General features: G+C 34.4%; 1 protein-coding gene across 1 annotated transcript; it reads right to left on the reverse strand.

Moving 5' to 3' along the window:
• Positions 1 to 270: 270 nt before the first annotated feature.
• Positions 271 to 4,332, reverse strand: LOC134228777 (transmembrane protein 180-like). Its single transcript, XM_062710471.1, has 4 exons — positions 3,431 to 4,332; positions 2,948 to 3,105; positions 2,173 to 2,256; positions 271 to 1,302 (listed from the first exon to the last, which is right to left on the reverse strand). Exons 1-4 carry the CDS (start codon positions 4,325 to 4,327, stop codon positions 1,011 to 1,013), a joined length of 1,431 nt encoding a protein of 476 aa, XP_062566455.1. The 5' UTR covers positions 4,328 to 4,332; the 3' UTR covers positions 271 to 1,010.
• Between the last annotated feature and the right edge of the window lie 14,771 nt (positions 4,333 to 19,103).

Here is a 19,103-nt window from a genome sequence, read left to right on the forward strand (position 1 = left end):
AATTATTCAAGGAGTTAGGACCTTGTGATAAGATAACTTAAAAGATGTGTCAGTGAAACTTTGATCTTTTATTGTACTCAAACCAAAACAATAACAGACTGAAATATTTTGATATTCTAAAAGCAATTAAATGTAGTGTGAAACAGTTCATAAGAGCTGTTTAACCAATACCAGACTGATCATTTCGAAATTGATAATTAACACATTATTTACACATACATCATTGTTTAATGTCAAAAATACCAATTAGCACATTCCTAAATTACCATAATATTATTAATCAATAATTCTCTACCTTTATTCAAATAAACCTGCTCCAGTGGCCTTCCATTTTTTCATTTATCCCAGAAGATTTTTTTTACCGTGTCATCCAAAGTCTGTACAGCATCATTGGCTACATCATCTTCGCAAGCCGAGTGTTCGATTCGTTTACCCTCGAATCGGACACTTGCCTAGCGAAGATGTGGCTATAACGTCGCCGACAATCTTCAATTTTGTATAAGAATAAAGCTACACAAGTGATCTTTGTAAGGCTCAAGCACCTCTAAAAAAATCTTCAGTAAGTTTCAGGGGAAAGCTACTTCTCCTAAGCACTTGATCCCAATATGTGCAGAAGATCCTTTAGTAGCCTGTATTTACCATTCTAATTACTATGATGCTCACTTCTATGACGGAAACTGTATACACATTTGTGAAAGTCTTTTTTGAGGTTGTCCTAGCCTATCTGAGCAATATAACCTACTTAGTAAATTGTGTTCTGAGTAAAGGGCCTTTGTCGTCTGTGATGATACTACATCTAGTACTAGTACATTACTCAGTCTTGCAGTAGCCATTTTCTCTCTATTATAATATGATTCATCTTTGGCATTTTTGAACGCGGTCTGTCTCCCCTCTCTTTAACTCGTACAAGTACCTTGTTTACCAGTGGCTTTCTCTCTGTGTACGAAGAAGTTTGTAGTTGCTAAAGGATCATTAATTATAAATACTAAATTTAATTATTTATTCATAGATTACACTCCTTGGTTGATTTTGTCAGCTTTGATGATTATTTCTCTCTTATTGCTAATCCTGTAAAAAGACCAGGTACACAACTGAATCACACCTAGAACAACTGGATAAAAACAAACCAAAGAAAACATGGCATTCTTCAATTCTATACTTCCAGTTCTTCCGAGTTGTGTTTGTATCACTTCATTGTACCCGTATCTGTTCAATATGGCGACTACAAGCATTGGTGATAGGGAGTTAGCTGGCTTTGTTATCAGAGCGTTTGTTCCAAAGACCATGGAGGATATTGGATGGCTATCAAATAAAAAAAAACAACTAATTTTATGTAAATTTTCCATTTAGAAATACATGTAAAATTTTATCATAGTGCAAGTTTATAAAGATTTTTTTTTACTTTAATTTTTTTAATTTGTTTAGTTTTTGGTTTTAGTCTCTTTTAAGGATACATGTTATTCAAATGACCTAATTGCTATCTTTTTCATCCTGCGTTAACATTTGAACTTTGTCAGCATCTTATCTGGTACCACTGAACCAATTTCAACAATTTTGGCATATGACATTTTTAGGTTAATGGGAACATTGTGAATTTCATGATTCCTGTCCTCCCGGGTCTGCCTGTCCTCCCGGGTCTGAGGGTGGTGTTAACTCCATCAAAACTCATTCAGAAGTATTAAAAAAAAATCTTTTGGATATCAAGCAGTGAATCTCTTAGCTTGAACTAAGCTAAGAAAAAGAATTGAGCGCACTGCCACAATTTTGAAATTATTGGCCCCAGGATCATGTGTTCTGGACTAAGAGAGGAGTCTTGATGATATAGTAAAAGTACATAACTATGTTGTTTTGTTTTTGTCTGTATAGTGATAACGATAAATGGTTACAATACCACTGTCGAGAACAGACAAGTACATAGATCTGCATAGTGTAATTTCTACATCTTGAGTAGGACACTTATTTTGTTTATACCCCCCGATCATTGTGCTTCTGTATAGCTTTGGGCGATTTAATGTATCTTCATCTCTCTGTATCTGTTTTACTTTCGGTGGAAAGATTAAAGTCAAACAATTGACAAACCTTGATTAAAAAGGCTCTCTGCTTCACCAATAACAATTTGTAGCAATGCATCTGGACACAGACTTTCACATTCAAGTAACTGTAATTGCTTACTTTCGATTATATTTTTCCATATTTGCATCAGTTATATCGGCAAGAGGCAGCTTGAGCAACGAGTTAGTGGCACTGGTAAAACAGCTGTACAAAAAGGTAAACTTAATTATTACATAGTTATACAAAATTAATATAAGAAAACAAAGCATTTACATGGCAAGTAGCCTGGTCCCCTGTCTCATCCTTGCCAAGGCAGTGGCGCGGAGTACGAAGCAAAAGAGGGACAGGGAACCAGGCTACAAGACAAGGAGCACACGGCGGGTGTGACCCGGTCCGCAGGGGATGCTCCCTCCCTTTGACACCTGGTCCAACCTCTGATGTTTTGGAGGTCCGTGTTTGCTCTAATCCTATTTTGTATTTTTTTATGGACTTTTGGTCTTGAATACTGTTCGTTATCTTCATATGATTCATGTAATACATATAATATAGGTTTCAATATTTTTGACATTTACATATTTACTAATCAGTACTAGTATTCTATATTGTATATTATCATATCCCGTGACATAAAAGTGATTACATTTATAATCCGAATGAATTTGAAGTATTAATCATATCATATACGCAATGAAATATTCACAGTCACTCAACATATCTACCAGTATTCCTCGTCAATCTAGGAAAGTAATGTATAACTTAATCTACCGATTTGACTTTTAAAAACTGAACACGCTAAAAACGATGTTCATAGAATCGAAATTTCAATTGGTTTCTTGATTTTGAGAATAATATTGCAAGACACATACACCGGAAATGACGCAATCATTGTACTTACTCGTCAAACAACAAAAACAACAGAATCAAGCCTGGATAGTGTTGTCCAGCAAAGAAGTACAAGCACAGCCCGCTGCAGATTTTCCAAATAAAGTTTGCTCGATAAATTTTCTGGTAAGAAAAGTGAGCAATGAGTGGGGCAAAGAGGATGATGACGATCTGTAATAGAGGATTTTATCATCGTTGAGCATGAAACTACCATCTTTCGAGCAATGTAAAAATGTTTTAGTTGGGAGTATACAGTGAATTGCATTGATGGTCAATGGAGCACATTTCTAAATAATTCATATTTAATTTGATGATGACAAAAACCAATTCATATATATTGAAACCCTATTCAAAAATATTTTACTGTAAAGTTGAATTTCATTCATTACAACGAGGTGAGCTTTTCAATGTATTTCCAGCGATGGTGATGATGAGGAAGATCAAAGATTATATCCATATCTTAACCTTACTCCCAAAAATGCCTTTGACTAGGTACCTGTGATGAGAAAGGAACGAATCCATAAAAGGTACTCCTGGTCCGCTGTGATATATAATTGTCTGGTACCAGCTGATCACATAAAATAGCTAAAAAGCTTAACAAATACGTTTTATGAAACTCTTGGAAAAAGTTCGTTATTACAAATGATACAAAGTTAACATCAGTCAGGATCTGCAATGTTTGTCGAATGAACGGCTCTCGCCTTCTCGGATGCTGAACTTGATCAGCGTCTTTGTTTTTCTTTTTCATTTGGTTCAAGTCAAAGTGTGTGTGACAGTGTCTGCCACAATAGTGCATCAGAGCCCAGCTCAGTAAGGCTGTAATGACAGAGACAAACTGAAAAGATCTGAAGTTTTTTAAACTGCTGGAGGCATGATCCAATACCAAAACGCTACTAGATCCAATAAGAGAAGCTAGCGTAGAATAACGCGTGAGCACAATTCTCTTTGATGTGTCTTGCGAGATTTCAGTAAATAAACAACAGTAGGCAAGACCTACTAATGTAAATAAAGTGTCCCAAAAGCACAGAGATACAATTAAATGAATTCCAATTATAGTCGGGTTTGAGCTCCACTGAAACCATGGGACCACAAAGGACAGTGCAAAGAATGGTGCACCATACAAAACCATATTCCGTCGTGTGGACATCAAACGTATATTTTTGTTATCTGCACAATATGCAAATAAAGGATCATTCACTGCATTCCATATAAGGAATAGAACCTGAGCCAACTGGAACCAGGTTTCTTTGACATGATATATATTGAGGAACACATTGACATAGTAGAAGTTGAAGACTTGGTTGATCATGTTGAATCCCGCGGCGAGAGCACAGTAGGCAAGAACCTGCTCACTGTGAGTCCTGTCCTTCATCTTATCTTTGAGAGATATCATTCTCACTCAATCTGAAAAAAACTAGCATTGATTACTAAGTATCAGATTGCATTATAAACATATTTAATGTTTCAATAAAAATGCTGAAGTTAACTAATTTTATTACTATTATACTGTAATTTATTTTTAGAATAAAAGTGAAATTCAGTCACAGTTTAAGAGAATATCAAAAGTGTGACAAAAATCTCGACTTTCCTTTTCAATGAGCGCTGTAGAATTGATATAAAGAAAATAAATCATCCTTACAAAGACTAAAAATGCCAGAGTGTCACCAAATATGTCGTTCCCACATTTTTAATGTTTTAAAAGACAAGAAAAATCAAAGAAAAAATGTCAGAAACAAAAAATTCAAGGTTTTGTAGTTTCATGTGAAATTTATGACGCTTGAGACAGGATTCGCACTCGTGAAAAAATGAAAATAAAAAATAATCGATATCCGATATTCAGATATTAAAAAAAAATATGTTGATCCTATATATATTCTTTCCCTTATTTCTTGTCCATCAGCATGGTGTTTTGTTATTGCATTTCAGGAGTAAATATAAATTTAACTTTTTCACCTAAATGGCTAACCATAGTTATTTGTCCAATCACTTTCACGTCATGAAATATAAAAAAAAAATTATCACTATATATGTATAAGGAAAACAGAGCTTTGTAAGGTTTAACAAACATGTAGTAAATTACCTTCATCACAAGGGCATGTTCTGTATTTGCACTGTTTATCCCACTAGTTCCAGCAGACGGAAGTTCTTGAAGTTGAACTGGAAACGTGTCAATATTTATAAATAAGGTAGCCTAAAATGGTCACATAGACATAAATTGTGGTTATGATTTATAAGATTAAATAAAAAAACTTATTTAAATGCACATTTCAGTGTCAACATTTATGACTGATTATTTATTTTGTAGTTCTTCTAAAGATACTTGCACTAGTAACAGCTTACATGCATTTAAAAATATTCTTAACTGATAGTTTTCACAGAATTAAAGTTAAAAATAGAAAGATTCTGTGAAAAGAAATTCAGACAGCAGAGTGTGTGTCGTAATTTTAAAAAGAATAGTTCTAAGAAAATTGTTGCAGAATCTCAAGGTTGTTATTCTACGTAATTTAAGGAGGAAGAATGTAAAATACTACCAAAAATATATATGGAGAAAACGAACAGTATTCAGCTCAAAAGTCCATAAAGGAAGCTTTAGAGCCTAGGTATTTAGATAAATACTGCACACTAAAGAGTTTTATTTGTAGGGTTGTTTTATGGCATTAGAGTGATTTACCCATGGTTCTAAAGTAAGATAGAAAAATGGTTATTTACAGGCATTACACAATTTATGTTGGATAAAAATATTCTTTTGAGCATCCCGTACAGATCGGTCACACCCGCCATGTGCTCCTTGTCTTGATTGGGAAAATAACGGAAATCAGTGTGTAAATAATGACCTAACAAATAGTATGAACAAGTTGCAGTCCTGTAAAAAAGGACTACAATACGTGGACCATATTCATGTGTTTCTAACCGAAATTCAATTGAGGAAAATTTCTAGGTTTAGTGAATATTTTAAGTAGGTTTGTTCACATTTTCTACAATGATCTGCCTACTTTGACTGATAGTACTTTCATAGCAAAATTGTTTAATTTTATCTCTGATTGGCCTATAGTTTTGTCATTTTAAAAAATCTGGCTATTTTGATACATGTAACCCATAACAGCTGGGACCTGACATCTCTTCTGGAATTATACGGAAGAAATCCATTTGGAAAAATAGATCTGAAGGCACACATGTTGCACATGCAGCTCTGTTGTACGCAGATTTTTTTTTTTTCGGAGCCCCCCTCCCCTCCTCCACATGGAAAACCATTGCTACAGACAGACCTGTATCAAGCTGTATTTGCATGCCTTGATGCACATAACAAATGCCGCTGAAGACTTGTTCTATCTTTTAAAACCTAGAACTATTTGTTGAATGAAGTTTTTAATTCAGGTTATTAAGTTGTCTATATTCTGTAAGTTCTTCCTACTTTTTAAAATGCATGTCCCATAGAATCAATGGTTAGTTTGTATATAAAAGTATATTTCCATTTCTATTTTTTTCCTCTGTGATAACTCTTTGAAAGTTAGCGGACTTGATTTCTTGATAATTCTACCGGAATGTAAATTAGGCAGGTGGATAGGTCAGGAGCTAAGGAGGCCTAATGTGCATGCAAATCTCGTGTGCATCTGTCTCTGTGTCGGAAGCTTCGTGTAAGGAGGCCAAATATGCATGTAAATCTCATGCGGCTGCATTTGTGTTTGACGTTAGTGGGCGAGAACTATTGAAATTGGCATGGGAGTCCTCGTGTAATTTAAATCTAAGTCTACATTTTTAAAGTCTAAATCTACAATTTTATTTCACAATGAAATGGAAATATAAGGAATCACTGTCTAGTTGGTATAGTATGCCAGGGATATCAACAATAGATGAAAATGGGATAAATTATGCATAACGGGCTTTGCCCGTTATGCAAATTATCCCATGTTTCCCACTATCGTATGCCCTGGCATACTATACTAACTAGACAGTGATTCCTTATATAAGAAAGAAATTCGGATGCGCCAACGAATAAATAAATACGATATGCAGATTTAAAAGCGAGATTTGTCAATGAATGGTAAATTCGAATAGGGCGAATTATTCTACGGGCAAGTTGTTAGTGGCGAACTCTCTAGCATTCTTGCGCATGCGTAGCCTGCCGTATGCTCATGGCAGTTTAACCTCGCTTTTATATTTACTGCGTGGACCTCAGAGTCAACGCAAAAACATCAGTTAGCATTTGGCTCAATGATTAATTGTATATGTTGACAAGGTCATTGTATCGACCATACAACTTACGAAATGATTAGTTTAAACGAGACTTGATATTCTTGTTCCATCAACTTGTTTGTCAATACTATTGTTTGCAGCTGACTGTAAAGTTTCACGTTTCGTCACGATCTTTTTCGTCAGATGCATCCAGCGTAAACAATTCACGTGATTGGTGAACTCAAATTATCAACATTGATACGGAAATAGACTGTTGCACGAGCAACCAATCAGGGATAAGAAGAAAGTTCCAGTCGTAAAGCTTGCGGTTAGGAGGCGTGTACAATTTACCTTGAGTGCAGCTGTCAACTAGATCGTGACGTAACGTGAAACTTTACAGTCACTGCAAACAATAGTAATTAACCTCGTTTTAGAAATTGTTCATAGATATAAACCCTGTATGCAGATGTTGAAGGTATGTTGCTGCATATGTAAGGGAAGTTGAGTGATGATTGAAAAGTTAAAGGCATTATGTTTATCATAATGCTTGGTTGTTAGATTACTATTAACGTTTTTTTTTTCAAGTCAAATATCCAAATATGAAACAGATATGTCAGACTCTGTGTTATCTTTTATTTCAAGCACACCGGGATATACTAAGTATCGTATTAACATTAGAAAGGAAATAGCCATTGTTAGAAAGGAAATAGCCATTGTTAAATGACAATACGTCGTCGATATATTTAAATGTCGAGTTGAAGGCAACAAGTGTTTCCTTCTTTTCACGTATAAGATTTTGGACAAATTCTGCTTCATATTATCAATACACAAAATGATGTGCTTATAACGGGGCACAATTGGTACCCATGGGAATTTCAATAGATTCCACTAGATTAACACGGAAGACCTAGCCCCAAAATATTCATGTTGTACTAGAAATTTGATTAAGTAAAGTAGACAAAAATCAAAATAATATTGCTTTACAAAATGGTTGTTATCTGCAAAATTAGAGATTCATTCAATAATTAATAAACATTATACAGGCGATTAAAAATTTGTTTTTAAGTCTAAGTCTGTTTCATGATCCTGGGACCTGATCCTGACAAGGTCATTATATCGACCATAGAACTTTCGAAATGGTGACTTTAATTTTTATTTATTTATTTTTTTTTTAATTGTTATAAGAAATAGTTAAATTTGTTATAACAAATTAATGCATGTAATTTGTTACACCAAATAACTAATTTGTTATTTAGAAAAACTGCCAGTTTGTTTTAACAATTTGCTAAAAGGTACTGGCCCTAATACGCTTCCGTAAATTTGGATGAGCGCTATTTTTTATCTTTCTGTTGTGATACTTAAATTGATTCATGACGTATGCACAATATTTTTGTCGTCTGCTGTAATTGTATAAAAAAAAAAAACATGGGTCGAAAGAGAGCTCGAGAACAGGATGCGTCCGTCCGAAGTATGGTTGTAAAAGAGAATAATGTACCCGAACAAGAAAAGTATAATAGGAATTCATAGGTCTGCAATACGTAATTACTAGCTGTTAAAAAGTTGAATGAAAAGGTACAGGTAAAACAAGCTAATTCAGAGAATTATGTGCTTTACAAAATGGTCCCCCTGACTGAATTTGTAGAATTATTAAATGTATACATGCATACTGAAGGAAATAAAATAGATGTATGTCAATATGCATATAAAGATTTGATTGCTTATTCTTTATTATGTGTATAGAAGATTTTTTTGTATGGAATATTTATCACACTGTAATGATGATTTTATAACTTCATAAATTTTTGTGTTCACATGCTGAATACTATCATTTTAAAAAAAAAGTATTTGAAATAAAAAAAAAAAAAAAAAAAAAAAAACAGGTTCGCCCTGAAGGAGTGGGCATCTCTCGCATTTGAAGCGAGAGACATAACCACTAGACCACGGCGTCGCTTTAATCGTAGTGAAGTATATGCAGAACTGAAGTCACATACATGTATATATTCATGTTTTCATGTTCGGTATTCTTAAAATTATACACAATCCATGGTGTTTGATTTATTTAGCCTTTATTAAATTTTTAATAGATGTAATAAGAACATAAAGTTAAACCTGTTTTATAACAATAACTCTTCATGCCCCTGCGCTAAAAATAGCGACATGTAATACTATAGATACTAATAAAACAAATTTGTTACTTTGAGAGGGGCTGCCAGTTTGTTTTAACAATTTGCTAAAAGGAGTTTTGGTATAAAATTACATTGCATAAGCTATTTTTCAAAATCTTCTTGAAATATCGCCCGGAAATGATAGTGTTACACACAGACAGAATGTATAAATTTACGACCTTGAACTTTGACCTTTTGACCTCAAAATCAATAGGGGTCTTTCTTAGGCCACAGGGAGTTGTTATGCAAATTTTCATTGCAATAGCTCAAATGTTTCTAGAGATATCGTGTGGAAACGAAAGATTTTAACAGACAGAATTTGCTTATTTATGACCTTGACCTTTGACCTTTTGACCTCAAAATCAATAGGGGTCTTCTTTAGTCCATAGGGAGTTGCTATGCTAAACTTCATTGCAAAAGCTCAAAGGGTTCTGAGATATCGTGTGGAAACGAAAGCGTTACAGACAGACAGAAAGACGGACGGACGGACTGCAATACGTAATTACTAGCTGTTAAAAAGTTGAATGAAAAGGTACAGGTAAAAAAAGACGAGGAAGCGGAGGGAAGAAAGTGGTACAGAGCTAAAACAAACTTTAATGTGTAGACTAGTAAGAAAGGGGGGGGATCAAAAATTTTGTACCAGAACTTCAAGAAAAGGGATACAAAAAGAGAGTTGCCGAGGAAAAACAAAGTCGCTATTCGCGAGGCCAGCAAAATAAATAGCTGTACATGTAGGGAGAAGATATTGGACTGTTGATCGTCAATGGAATAAACGGGTGTTTACGTAGTGATAGAAGCCAGATGACAATAGCAAAGTAAAGTTTCCGCAGTTTAGGGAGTACCATGATCTAGGATTATGTGTGTATAAAAAGAATAGAAACTCTATCTTAGAAGAAGAAATAGACATAAATGCGAGAATATCCCCTATTAAAATATTCCTCTGCCTGTTTTAGCTAATATATGGACGAAAATGCTCCAGTTGACCAGTCCAGTTCATTTATAGTAAATACTAGTAAGTAAAAGAATACTCCGCCAATAACAACTTCATGGCCTGTCCAGTCCCCTTGCCTCAATTTTATTGAAAACATTTGGCTAAAAATGAAAGCACTGGAAATCCATATCGAAAAATTAAATCAGCTTTAAAACGGCGAAATTCAGAATGCTTGGGAAAATGTACAGGGACTCCATTGTATATACATGTACATATCCTACGTTCAATGAGGATCTATATAACAAATTTTCCTGGAATATTAATGGAAGCATTTACAAGAAAGATTGAGGTAAGATGGTATTTGCAAATTGTTTCACAGATCCCAAATCTAGATGGGCGATGTAGGAAGCACGTTGCCCGGCGAATATACATGTACATGTAGTAGCTATATTTATACCCCCCGCTTGAAAAGCGGGAGGGTATATAGTAATCGTTAATTCCGTCCGTCTGTACGTCCGTCCGTCCGTCCGTCTGTCTGTCCGGACGTCCGTCCGTCCGTCCGTCCGTCTGTTACGCTTTAGGGTACCCATCTCTTATCCGCAACTCCTCTTATACCACTGAGTGAAATTTAATGAAACTTTCACAGAATCTTTATTACATATTGCCTTTGTGCACCTCCTATTTTACTTTTTGATCTGATACATATTTTGGGTGTCCCGGCCACGGCAAAACATGGACTTTGTCATCAGTTATAACGATATGGGAGGCGGGGGGTATCATTTAGTGAGCTCATTGCTCACAGTACCTCTAGTTTCTATAGTATTCTTAATGTGTATCGGTAAATTTATAAACACGTGTACAAGCAACTTCGTTGATATAGTTATTTCCTTTATATAGACTTGGTTTTATGCTTTAAAACTGCAAAAATCAGAAGAAAAAAACTTTGTCTTTATTATTCTTCCAGAAGTCTACAAACTGTATTACTAGAAGGCTAGTGTCTTCCCACAAATTTTTATTAAAATAGAAAATTTGGACACCAAATTTTCTATTCTTTAATAAAAATTTGTGGGAAGACACTACAAATCGCGATCTACTTGTATATTTCTACTTTCTAAAGAAATTCGCTCCGAGCTATTTTGTCAACTACATGTATGTCTGTCCATCCTCGTCTTTTAAGGTATCTTCTTCCCCAAATCTAACATAATAAGAAATTAATGTATAGTGTGGTATTTTTTGTGGACGATTATTTTGGGGTTTTGACGATTTTTTCATATTGTACACATAATGAATAAGTGTAATGAATATAATTTGTTAAAAAAAAATGTCCAATAAGTCCCGGGGTTGAATTTCGGGGGGGGAGGGGGTCCTGTCCACTAGTACATGTGAAACTTTTCACAAGTACTCAAGACGAGTGACTGTGTTATTGGTTATTGCAGATTACTCCCCTTTGATCACTCGCTTCTCTTTTTTTCCGAGGCGCGCACCTGAAATCTAATTATTACGCAAATGCTACTGATTCGATGACATAAATAAATCTATGGTTAAAAGATAAGAAATTTCTTAGAAAATTTGACAGAAATGGCACTTCAACATGAGACGATTTTATAAATTTTAAAATAATATATTTGATTAATATATTGGATTATCGCAGTGATTTTGCTAACTTCTCAACAAACGATGCAGTTAACAATTCCTGGAAGTATTTGGGGAATTTCCTTGACGGTTTAGAACTTGAATTGAATATTAAATTACCTGATGATTTTGACTGATTGCACTATGCATATAGAGAAGACACATTTTTTTTGTTTTTGTTATTGCGTTTGAAAAATGATATAAATGTTGAGGTCAATGTTTTTAATGATCAATTTATTTTGCCATGAAAAGTAGACTTATTCGATGAAAGACTGATTGTTTTTGCAAACAAGGTCATTGTTACAACATAGAATTCATCTGCAATTTGCCGAAGTATTGACTTTTAATGAGATTTTAAAACTGCAGCTGCAACCTTTTGAAATTACATGTATTCCGAAAATTCCGAAATTTTTCAAACGATCCGTGTACCAAAAGTATTTCTGACATATCTATAGCTTACGGTTTATAAGAAAAAAGTATACTTATTTGTTAAAACCGAAGGAAACGTTACATTTATAAGAGTATGTAGAGAAACTAAAGGTACATGTATTTAAAGTACTTACCTCACAAAAGGATACCCCCGCCTCCCATATGATTATATTGACAAAGTCCATGTTTTGTTATAGGGGACCCAAGATAAGTGTAAAATGAAAAGTAAAATAGGGGGTGCACAATGGAATTATATAATAAAACATCTGAAAGTATCATTAAAGTTTATTCGGTGGTATAGGATGAGTTGTGGATAAGATATGAGATGGGTACCCCGCGAGATTATCTAAAGAATGGCAGTGTCCATGTTTGCCATGGGAAACCCAAAACATGTCCGATAAAAAAAATTTAAATAGAAAGCATTGTATACCCCCTTCTTTTCAAGCGGGGGACTGTAAACAAATATTTATAATATGGACAGTACTTTATCAAAATGCCACGCATAAGTTTATTTAAGAATATTAAAAAAAATATATATTAAACTTTGAAGTGGCTTTAGACACATTTGCTCTGTAATAACGTGTTTTTCAAGTCATTTTCATGGCATTTTTAAAATTGTGTTTTGATCTTTAAGGATTTTCCACGTAATGTACTTTTATGTATCAACATGTTTTTTCCAACTCAAATTAAAACACCTATTATGATTTTTAAAATATTTTTTACCTCATTAAATTTTTCCCTGTTAGACATTTTATTTTAATATGTTCTACGCCTCATCAACATCAATCAAGCTAGCTTTCCTTGACGAGCACAAGTACGTGCATTATGTAAAGTAAAATTCTAGTACATCAGTTGTGTGATTTGATAGTCTAGAGCTCCTGCACAATCTTATTTGATCCGCTCTAGCTAGATCGCTACTCAAACATCTAAAGAATCCCCATTTGAAGCGATCAGTCGGAGCGGATCAAAGATCTAGTTTTAACTATATTGGCTCCTGCATTGACACATTTTGTGACAATTAATAGAATTTTACTGTAAAATCCTGCTAACGAAAGTATTCTGAAATTCTACAACTTTGAAACTTCAAAGTGAAGCATATTAATACATGTAATTTTTTTTAAAAAGTTTTTTTTAAACAAAGAAATAGGATAAACTATAAAGTCCCCTAATTAGCAAATGTAGTAAACTAATAATAGGTCATAGTACTTTATGTACTTCCGATCTACACTGCAAAAGTAGCCATTTCGTGACATACAATCCGAATGACTGTCTAAACTTACAAGAAACAAAATGCACGAGAGTTAAGCTGTGAGAAGATCACAGAGCAGTGCGTCATGTGTCGTTCCTGACATACCAAACTCAGTCTGACAATGCAAGGCCACGATGTGTACGACATGTCATGACATACCAACCTTATGACATATTTAAGGAATAACTGTCTTATTTTTCGAATTCATGAAGTGATCAATGTATTGGCTTGTGTGATAATTTGCATAAACGCCGAAGGCGTTTATGCATGAAATTATCACACAAGCCAATCCATTGATCATCTTCATGAATTTGAAAAATCTGACAGTTATTCCTTATATTTACATGCTTTGATTCCGCCAATCCACGGGCTCCAAGCCTGCCTCTCTCTTGGTGTTGTCCCGCCCTGCACGTGGTTTTTTTTTTGGAACCGCGCCAAAACATTCATGAGGAAATCAATTACATTTACAATTGGTAATTTTATCTCGGACAAAGACATTGGAAATGTAAATATTTTGTTTATATATGTATCTACCAGAAATAAGGAAATGATTTTACTGACTGCGGTTAGAAACCCGAACTATGTTGGAGGCGTTTTAGAGTGTGTGTTTTATTTCTGATGTCTGATAAATTTGTATGCATATTTGTGCTGACTGAACAAGCCTTGTGTGATATCTAAATCTGTTTAATTCTTATAAAGACATTTGAAAAGTAATTTTTGGGGAGTCATAAAGCATGATTTTTTTTTAAAATATTCTTTTTTTCAAATGAAATGTTAATTGAAGTATTCTTTGACGTGCATCTTTGATGTGTTGAAGCCTTTGAAGTTATATCATGGGATATAATAGCATGTGTCTGCGTTACTTCTGTCAGATGCTGGTATATTACGTACATGCGTTGTTTTCTTTTCGTGATTAAGACTAATTAAACTATTCTGGTTTTCTGACTTTTTTCCTATTGTGGAATCGGTGGTGAATATGACAATAGACAATTAAATGTTTTAAGTTCCTTATAACATTCACACCCGAAGTTATTTAATGTTTTAAAATGGACAAAATCACACATCATTTGGCCTTTATACGATATATAACTTTAATTAACTGTTTTCATAGCAATTAACTCGTTTTTTGTTTTTCTTGCAAATACCCCCTCAGTGGTTGTTTTTGTCGCGATGTACGAATAGAGGCTAACGCAATCAATTGAACATGTTCGAGACGTTAACCTTTGGATGCTAATCACAGATTTCCTGCAGGTCCCCTTGAAGAACATGTTTATAAGAATGATTTAGCAGAGCAGCGACACCAGTAAATTCTATTTTTAATCCTTCTAAAAATAGGAACTTATGTTTTTAAAAAAAAATATCCTTCGTGAAAAAAAAAATACAGTACACCTTTGTGTGAAATTGTCTGTGATAAAAGCCTCAGAACTGACATTGTTTATTAACCCTGTAATATGTATTATCACAGTACCGTAAATCAAATAGGTATATATTAATTAATTGCAACATAACAGGCCTTTATCTTGAAAATCAATTAAATCATATGACAAATTAATAAGCCTAAAAGACTTCTTATTTTTCCAACACTTAATTACAATATCACTATAAAACATTGTAATCCTCACGTCGCTTACAAACATGACACACAGGTACTTTACATACGACAATACGATACAAGACATATTGAAAAGTACCATGCCCCTTCCATTTTCATAATAAAAGGGAGTATTTTTTAGACATTCAGTAAGACATCGTTTTTAACATTAAATAATAGTGTCTTTGTCTCTTTGATCACTCAAATACTATAAAGAAACAGTTGTGAAAAATAGGATGTAATGCGCCTGGAAATCATATTTTAACCTTTTATTCTCCTCATAACCTTTACTTATCATTACTTGTCCATAAATGACAAATCTGTATAATAAATTGAGAGCTTTGTTCCTTAAGGTCAGACGAGACGTTCCTCAAAATTTGTTTTGTATATATTCGTAATGTATGAAAAATATTTAAAATCTTAATAACATTCTGATTTCTAAACCAGTTTCTAAACGTTTTTAAAAAATCCAAACACTTAAATATTTGAAATTAGAAAATTATTTTTCTTCCCCAAAGGATTATATAAGAAAAACTACCGCTGATATCTTGCAGAAATGCCTGGTAAGGTACCTCAATTTTTTTGTGAGTAAACATGTTTAAGTAACAATACTTCAATGACAAACTCTTAGAAAAATGTATCTATTATTAATTAAAACATTGCTGTGACGTCAAGCCTTTGTTCTTGCAGTCTAAAAATTTACCTGTAGCCGTCCGATAATAATAATTACCAGTCTGATAATATATTATCGGACGGCAATGATAACAAAATCGGACGGTATTTAAAAAGCAAAAAGAAGAGTGAAATTAAGATTAAATATGTCCAGAAACCCCCAATAAAAATGTTTGGAAAAAAATTAGGGAAACCAAACGCAAGGAAATTAAGTTGATCACAGTACAAAATAGCAAATCCATGAGAAAAATTCCAAGTTTAAACCTTCCACGACATTAATTTTCACTCTTTAAAAGAGTTTTTGAACAAGCGAATTTAAATCCATTTCTGAAAAAAAAAGATTCTGCAATCTCCTTTTATGTTTGTTCCCTGATGGCCACACTTTCAAAACCTGAGAATTTCCATTATCTTAGCTAAAAATTCAGCTAGGGTAAAAATCCGCATTTTACTTGCCATGGTGATGGTTAAAATATTACCCAAAATTATGTCAGTATCAATGTCAATTTATGCACATCATAAATAAAAATGTTCCCCCAAGAAATCTTTCACCACCGTACCCCTGTCCTGCTAAACGAAACGACTGCCATTGAATGAATGAAATTAATGAAACAAGATTCACTCACTTTTTTACCGTTCACTCATTTCTTTTATCTACTTATCAGACGGGTAGAAAACAATGGATGCTTGAACTCCCATTGTGTTATTATCGGACTCCTCCAGGTAACTTTTGGACATTTAAATGGCAATGTTTTAAGTAAGATATATGCCTCATACTATTCTATATGTAAAATTATCAGACAGTTTTCGGCCCTAACGGGCCTCAAACAGTCTGATAATTTTACATATAGAACAGTATTCGGCATATATCCATTACGGAACGTCTCGTCTGTCCTTAAGGTTACTCGAGGTATTTAGCACCTGTGCCCGCTATTTTATTTATGTACAGTCAGTTTATTGTTCAACTTTTTCCTTGGAAGAAAATTATTTAGAACCAGTTGTTAAGGGTAATTTGGGTCCAAAGCCCCGGCAACACTATGACTGTATGACCACGGAGAACGTGCCAGCTGGCGCCTCGGATACACTGCGTGCCGTTAGGACGCCATCTGCCACGGGTAGAAAATCTCTCTGGCTCTCTTTGTCGTCTGTGACGCTGTAGATAAATGTACATAAGTGCTTAATATGACAAAAGGCACGCGCCGTGTGTCATTTCCCACCTGCCAGACCGAGAACACGAAGTTTAGAATCAATAAAGAACTCGCAAAAATCAAGACGCTATCTCGTATTGTTAAATTTTATCCTTTTCAAATTAGGTGTATCAAACGCCTGCTCGCGTTACCTTATGTCGGGTAACTTGAAAAGAGTCATATTTAACTGACATTCCAGTGGTGGAATCTACCTCCCCCCAAATTGTACACGACGACAGTTTTTCACTTAAATTGACCACAATCTGATGACGTCGCAGTTACGTCTTTTGAAGCCAGTGTTGCTTTGGGAGGACACGATACAGGATACATGTAACTCCACCAAACAATCAATACAAATCTTAACTCTTCCTGTCTCTGGCAATTAATTGTCTTTGTTATATCCTTAACTTATGCTTTGTCTGGAAACGTTTCAACAGGTGTGTTTCCCGTATAATTTGATTAATAAAGGCCATTTGGTCTTTACTTAGCTGAAATCAGATTTTTCTAGATTTTCCATTTTTTTAATTAAGGAAATGCGATTACATTTGGAGGTTGCAATACAAATGATATTTGTGCATAAACATTCTATTGATTGTTTTGATAATGCTTAGCCCTTGGATCTGCATTCAACCCACGTGCCTCTGTTAGGGATCATCACACCCTGTATTTAACCTTTGTTATTGAAAAATAAAAAAAAGAACACGTTTTGAAACAATTATTTTGAAATCATGGGCGTAAAGACACGGATTTGGGTACAGCTAAACATAGAATTCATTCACAATGCTGACTCATTTAAACGTCTCTCCCCATCTGATTCGTGATGCTATATATAGATTTATATATAAAGACCCCTTCTGACAACAGTAAGGCGTTATAGTGATCGTGACTGTCACCTGCGTTAAACGTCCTGGGCTGATGACCAGAGATTTCACCTCGCCTGGATGTCAGTGTTAGGAAGCAAAGCTCCCAGCACCTTGTAGTTTGGACTTCGTTTTTGCGTATGCATGGTACATTAAACTTCTATTTGTATGCCTCTACACATTATCTAAAAATGTATATACATGTAGATAGGCAGAGGGATATAACATTTCTGTATTGACATATATTAAGAGTCAACCATGCTGAAGATGCAATCATAAAGCAATAAGGAAAAATCACTCGTGAAGCAAAATGGAAATTAAGCGAAATAAAAAGACCCCTTATTACTTACATGTTTTACGAATTAATTTTCGACCAGTTGTACTAAATCTTTGGATTTGATTTGCCTCACTTCTAGGTTGTAAAAAAAATCTTCGATCATTCACCCCTTGGACAATGGAGTGTATTGCGCTTAGCTATTAAATTTAACTGACATTCAAATCAGATAGAACTGTGTTGTCGTCCAAATCAATAACCCAGGGTGATATGTACATCATTAACACACTGACCTAGCGAGATGACGGTCCGATTCCTGAGAGTTACAGAACCAGACGGACATTGACCCTCCGTACAAACTCCAATCGATAATTTGTATAATACAAGATAGTGGTGTGTGTTGAACCGTCACTAAAGTATTGATGATGAATGATTAAGAAATAAGAAATGAAAATTCCAGATAACTAAATGTGTATATTAAACAACAAGGTAAACTCAGTTGTAACAGAATCAATCTGGTATTTTGTCCTTGACCGAGCAGAAAGTCTTAACAGGTTTTTCTGTCGTAAACCAATTCTCAGCTTTATTTCCTTTTTCCTTACAGTGAAGAATGGTGTTGATTGTTGAAATTAATTAATGATAGGTAAACATGCAACACAAAGAGTTGGTTTTGACGCAGACCAATGATTATTAGATACTCAGTATCTAGAATCAGCTTAAAGATCTGCCCATATATGGCATACTCCAAGACATTTGTTCTAGGAAATAGTATGTAGGCGTACGAGGAAAGGAAGCAGGACCCGGTAATTTCAGCTATATCGTTGGTTGAAAACGTCTATAAATAGTTCTAGGCCTACACTTACATGTGTTGCGTACATTTTTTTTATTTATTGGGAAAAAGGTAAATTGGCCAACATCTGCAGGAAACCCTTTTCACTGCTTTACTTTAAAGAGAATCCGGGTTTTTACTCACTTTTACCCCTAGTTTTTATGAACAAAAAATTCATAA

The sequence above is a fragment of the Saccostrea cucullata genome, unplaced genomic scaffold (genome assembly GCF_032062105.1).
Source record: "Saccostrea cucullata isolate Sc308-1 unplaced genomic scaffold, CSIRO_AGI_Scuc_v1 ctg155, whole genome shotgun sequence".
In the NCBI taxonomy this organism is placed as follows: Eukaryota; Metazoa; Mollusca; class Bivalvia; order Ostreida; family Ostreidae; genus Saccostrea; species Saccostrea cuccullata.

What these genes read in the sequence shown, in the direction of transcription:
- LOC134228777 (XM_062710471.1), bottom strand. Translation starts at nt 4,327, where the DNA reads ATGATATCTCTCAAAGATAAGATGAAGGACAGGACTCACAGTGAGCAG. An exon ending in TTGTTTTTGTTGTTTGACGA is followed by an intron (nt 2,257 to 2,947) that starts GTAAGTACAATG and finishes CTTTTTGTACAG; the next exon opens with CTGTTTTACCAGTGCCACTA. An exon ending in ATGGAAAAATATAATCGAAA is followed by an intron (nt 1,303 to 2,172) that starts GTAAGCAATTAC and finishes TTTATTTGATAG; the next exon opens with CCATCCAATATCCTCCATGG.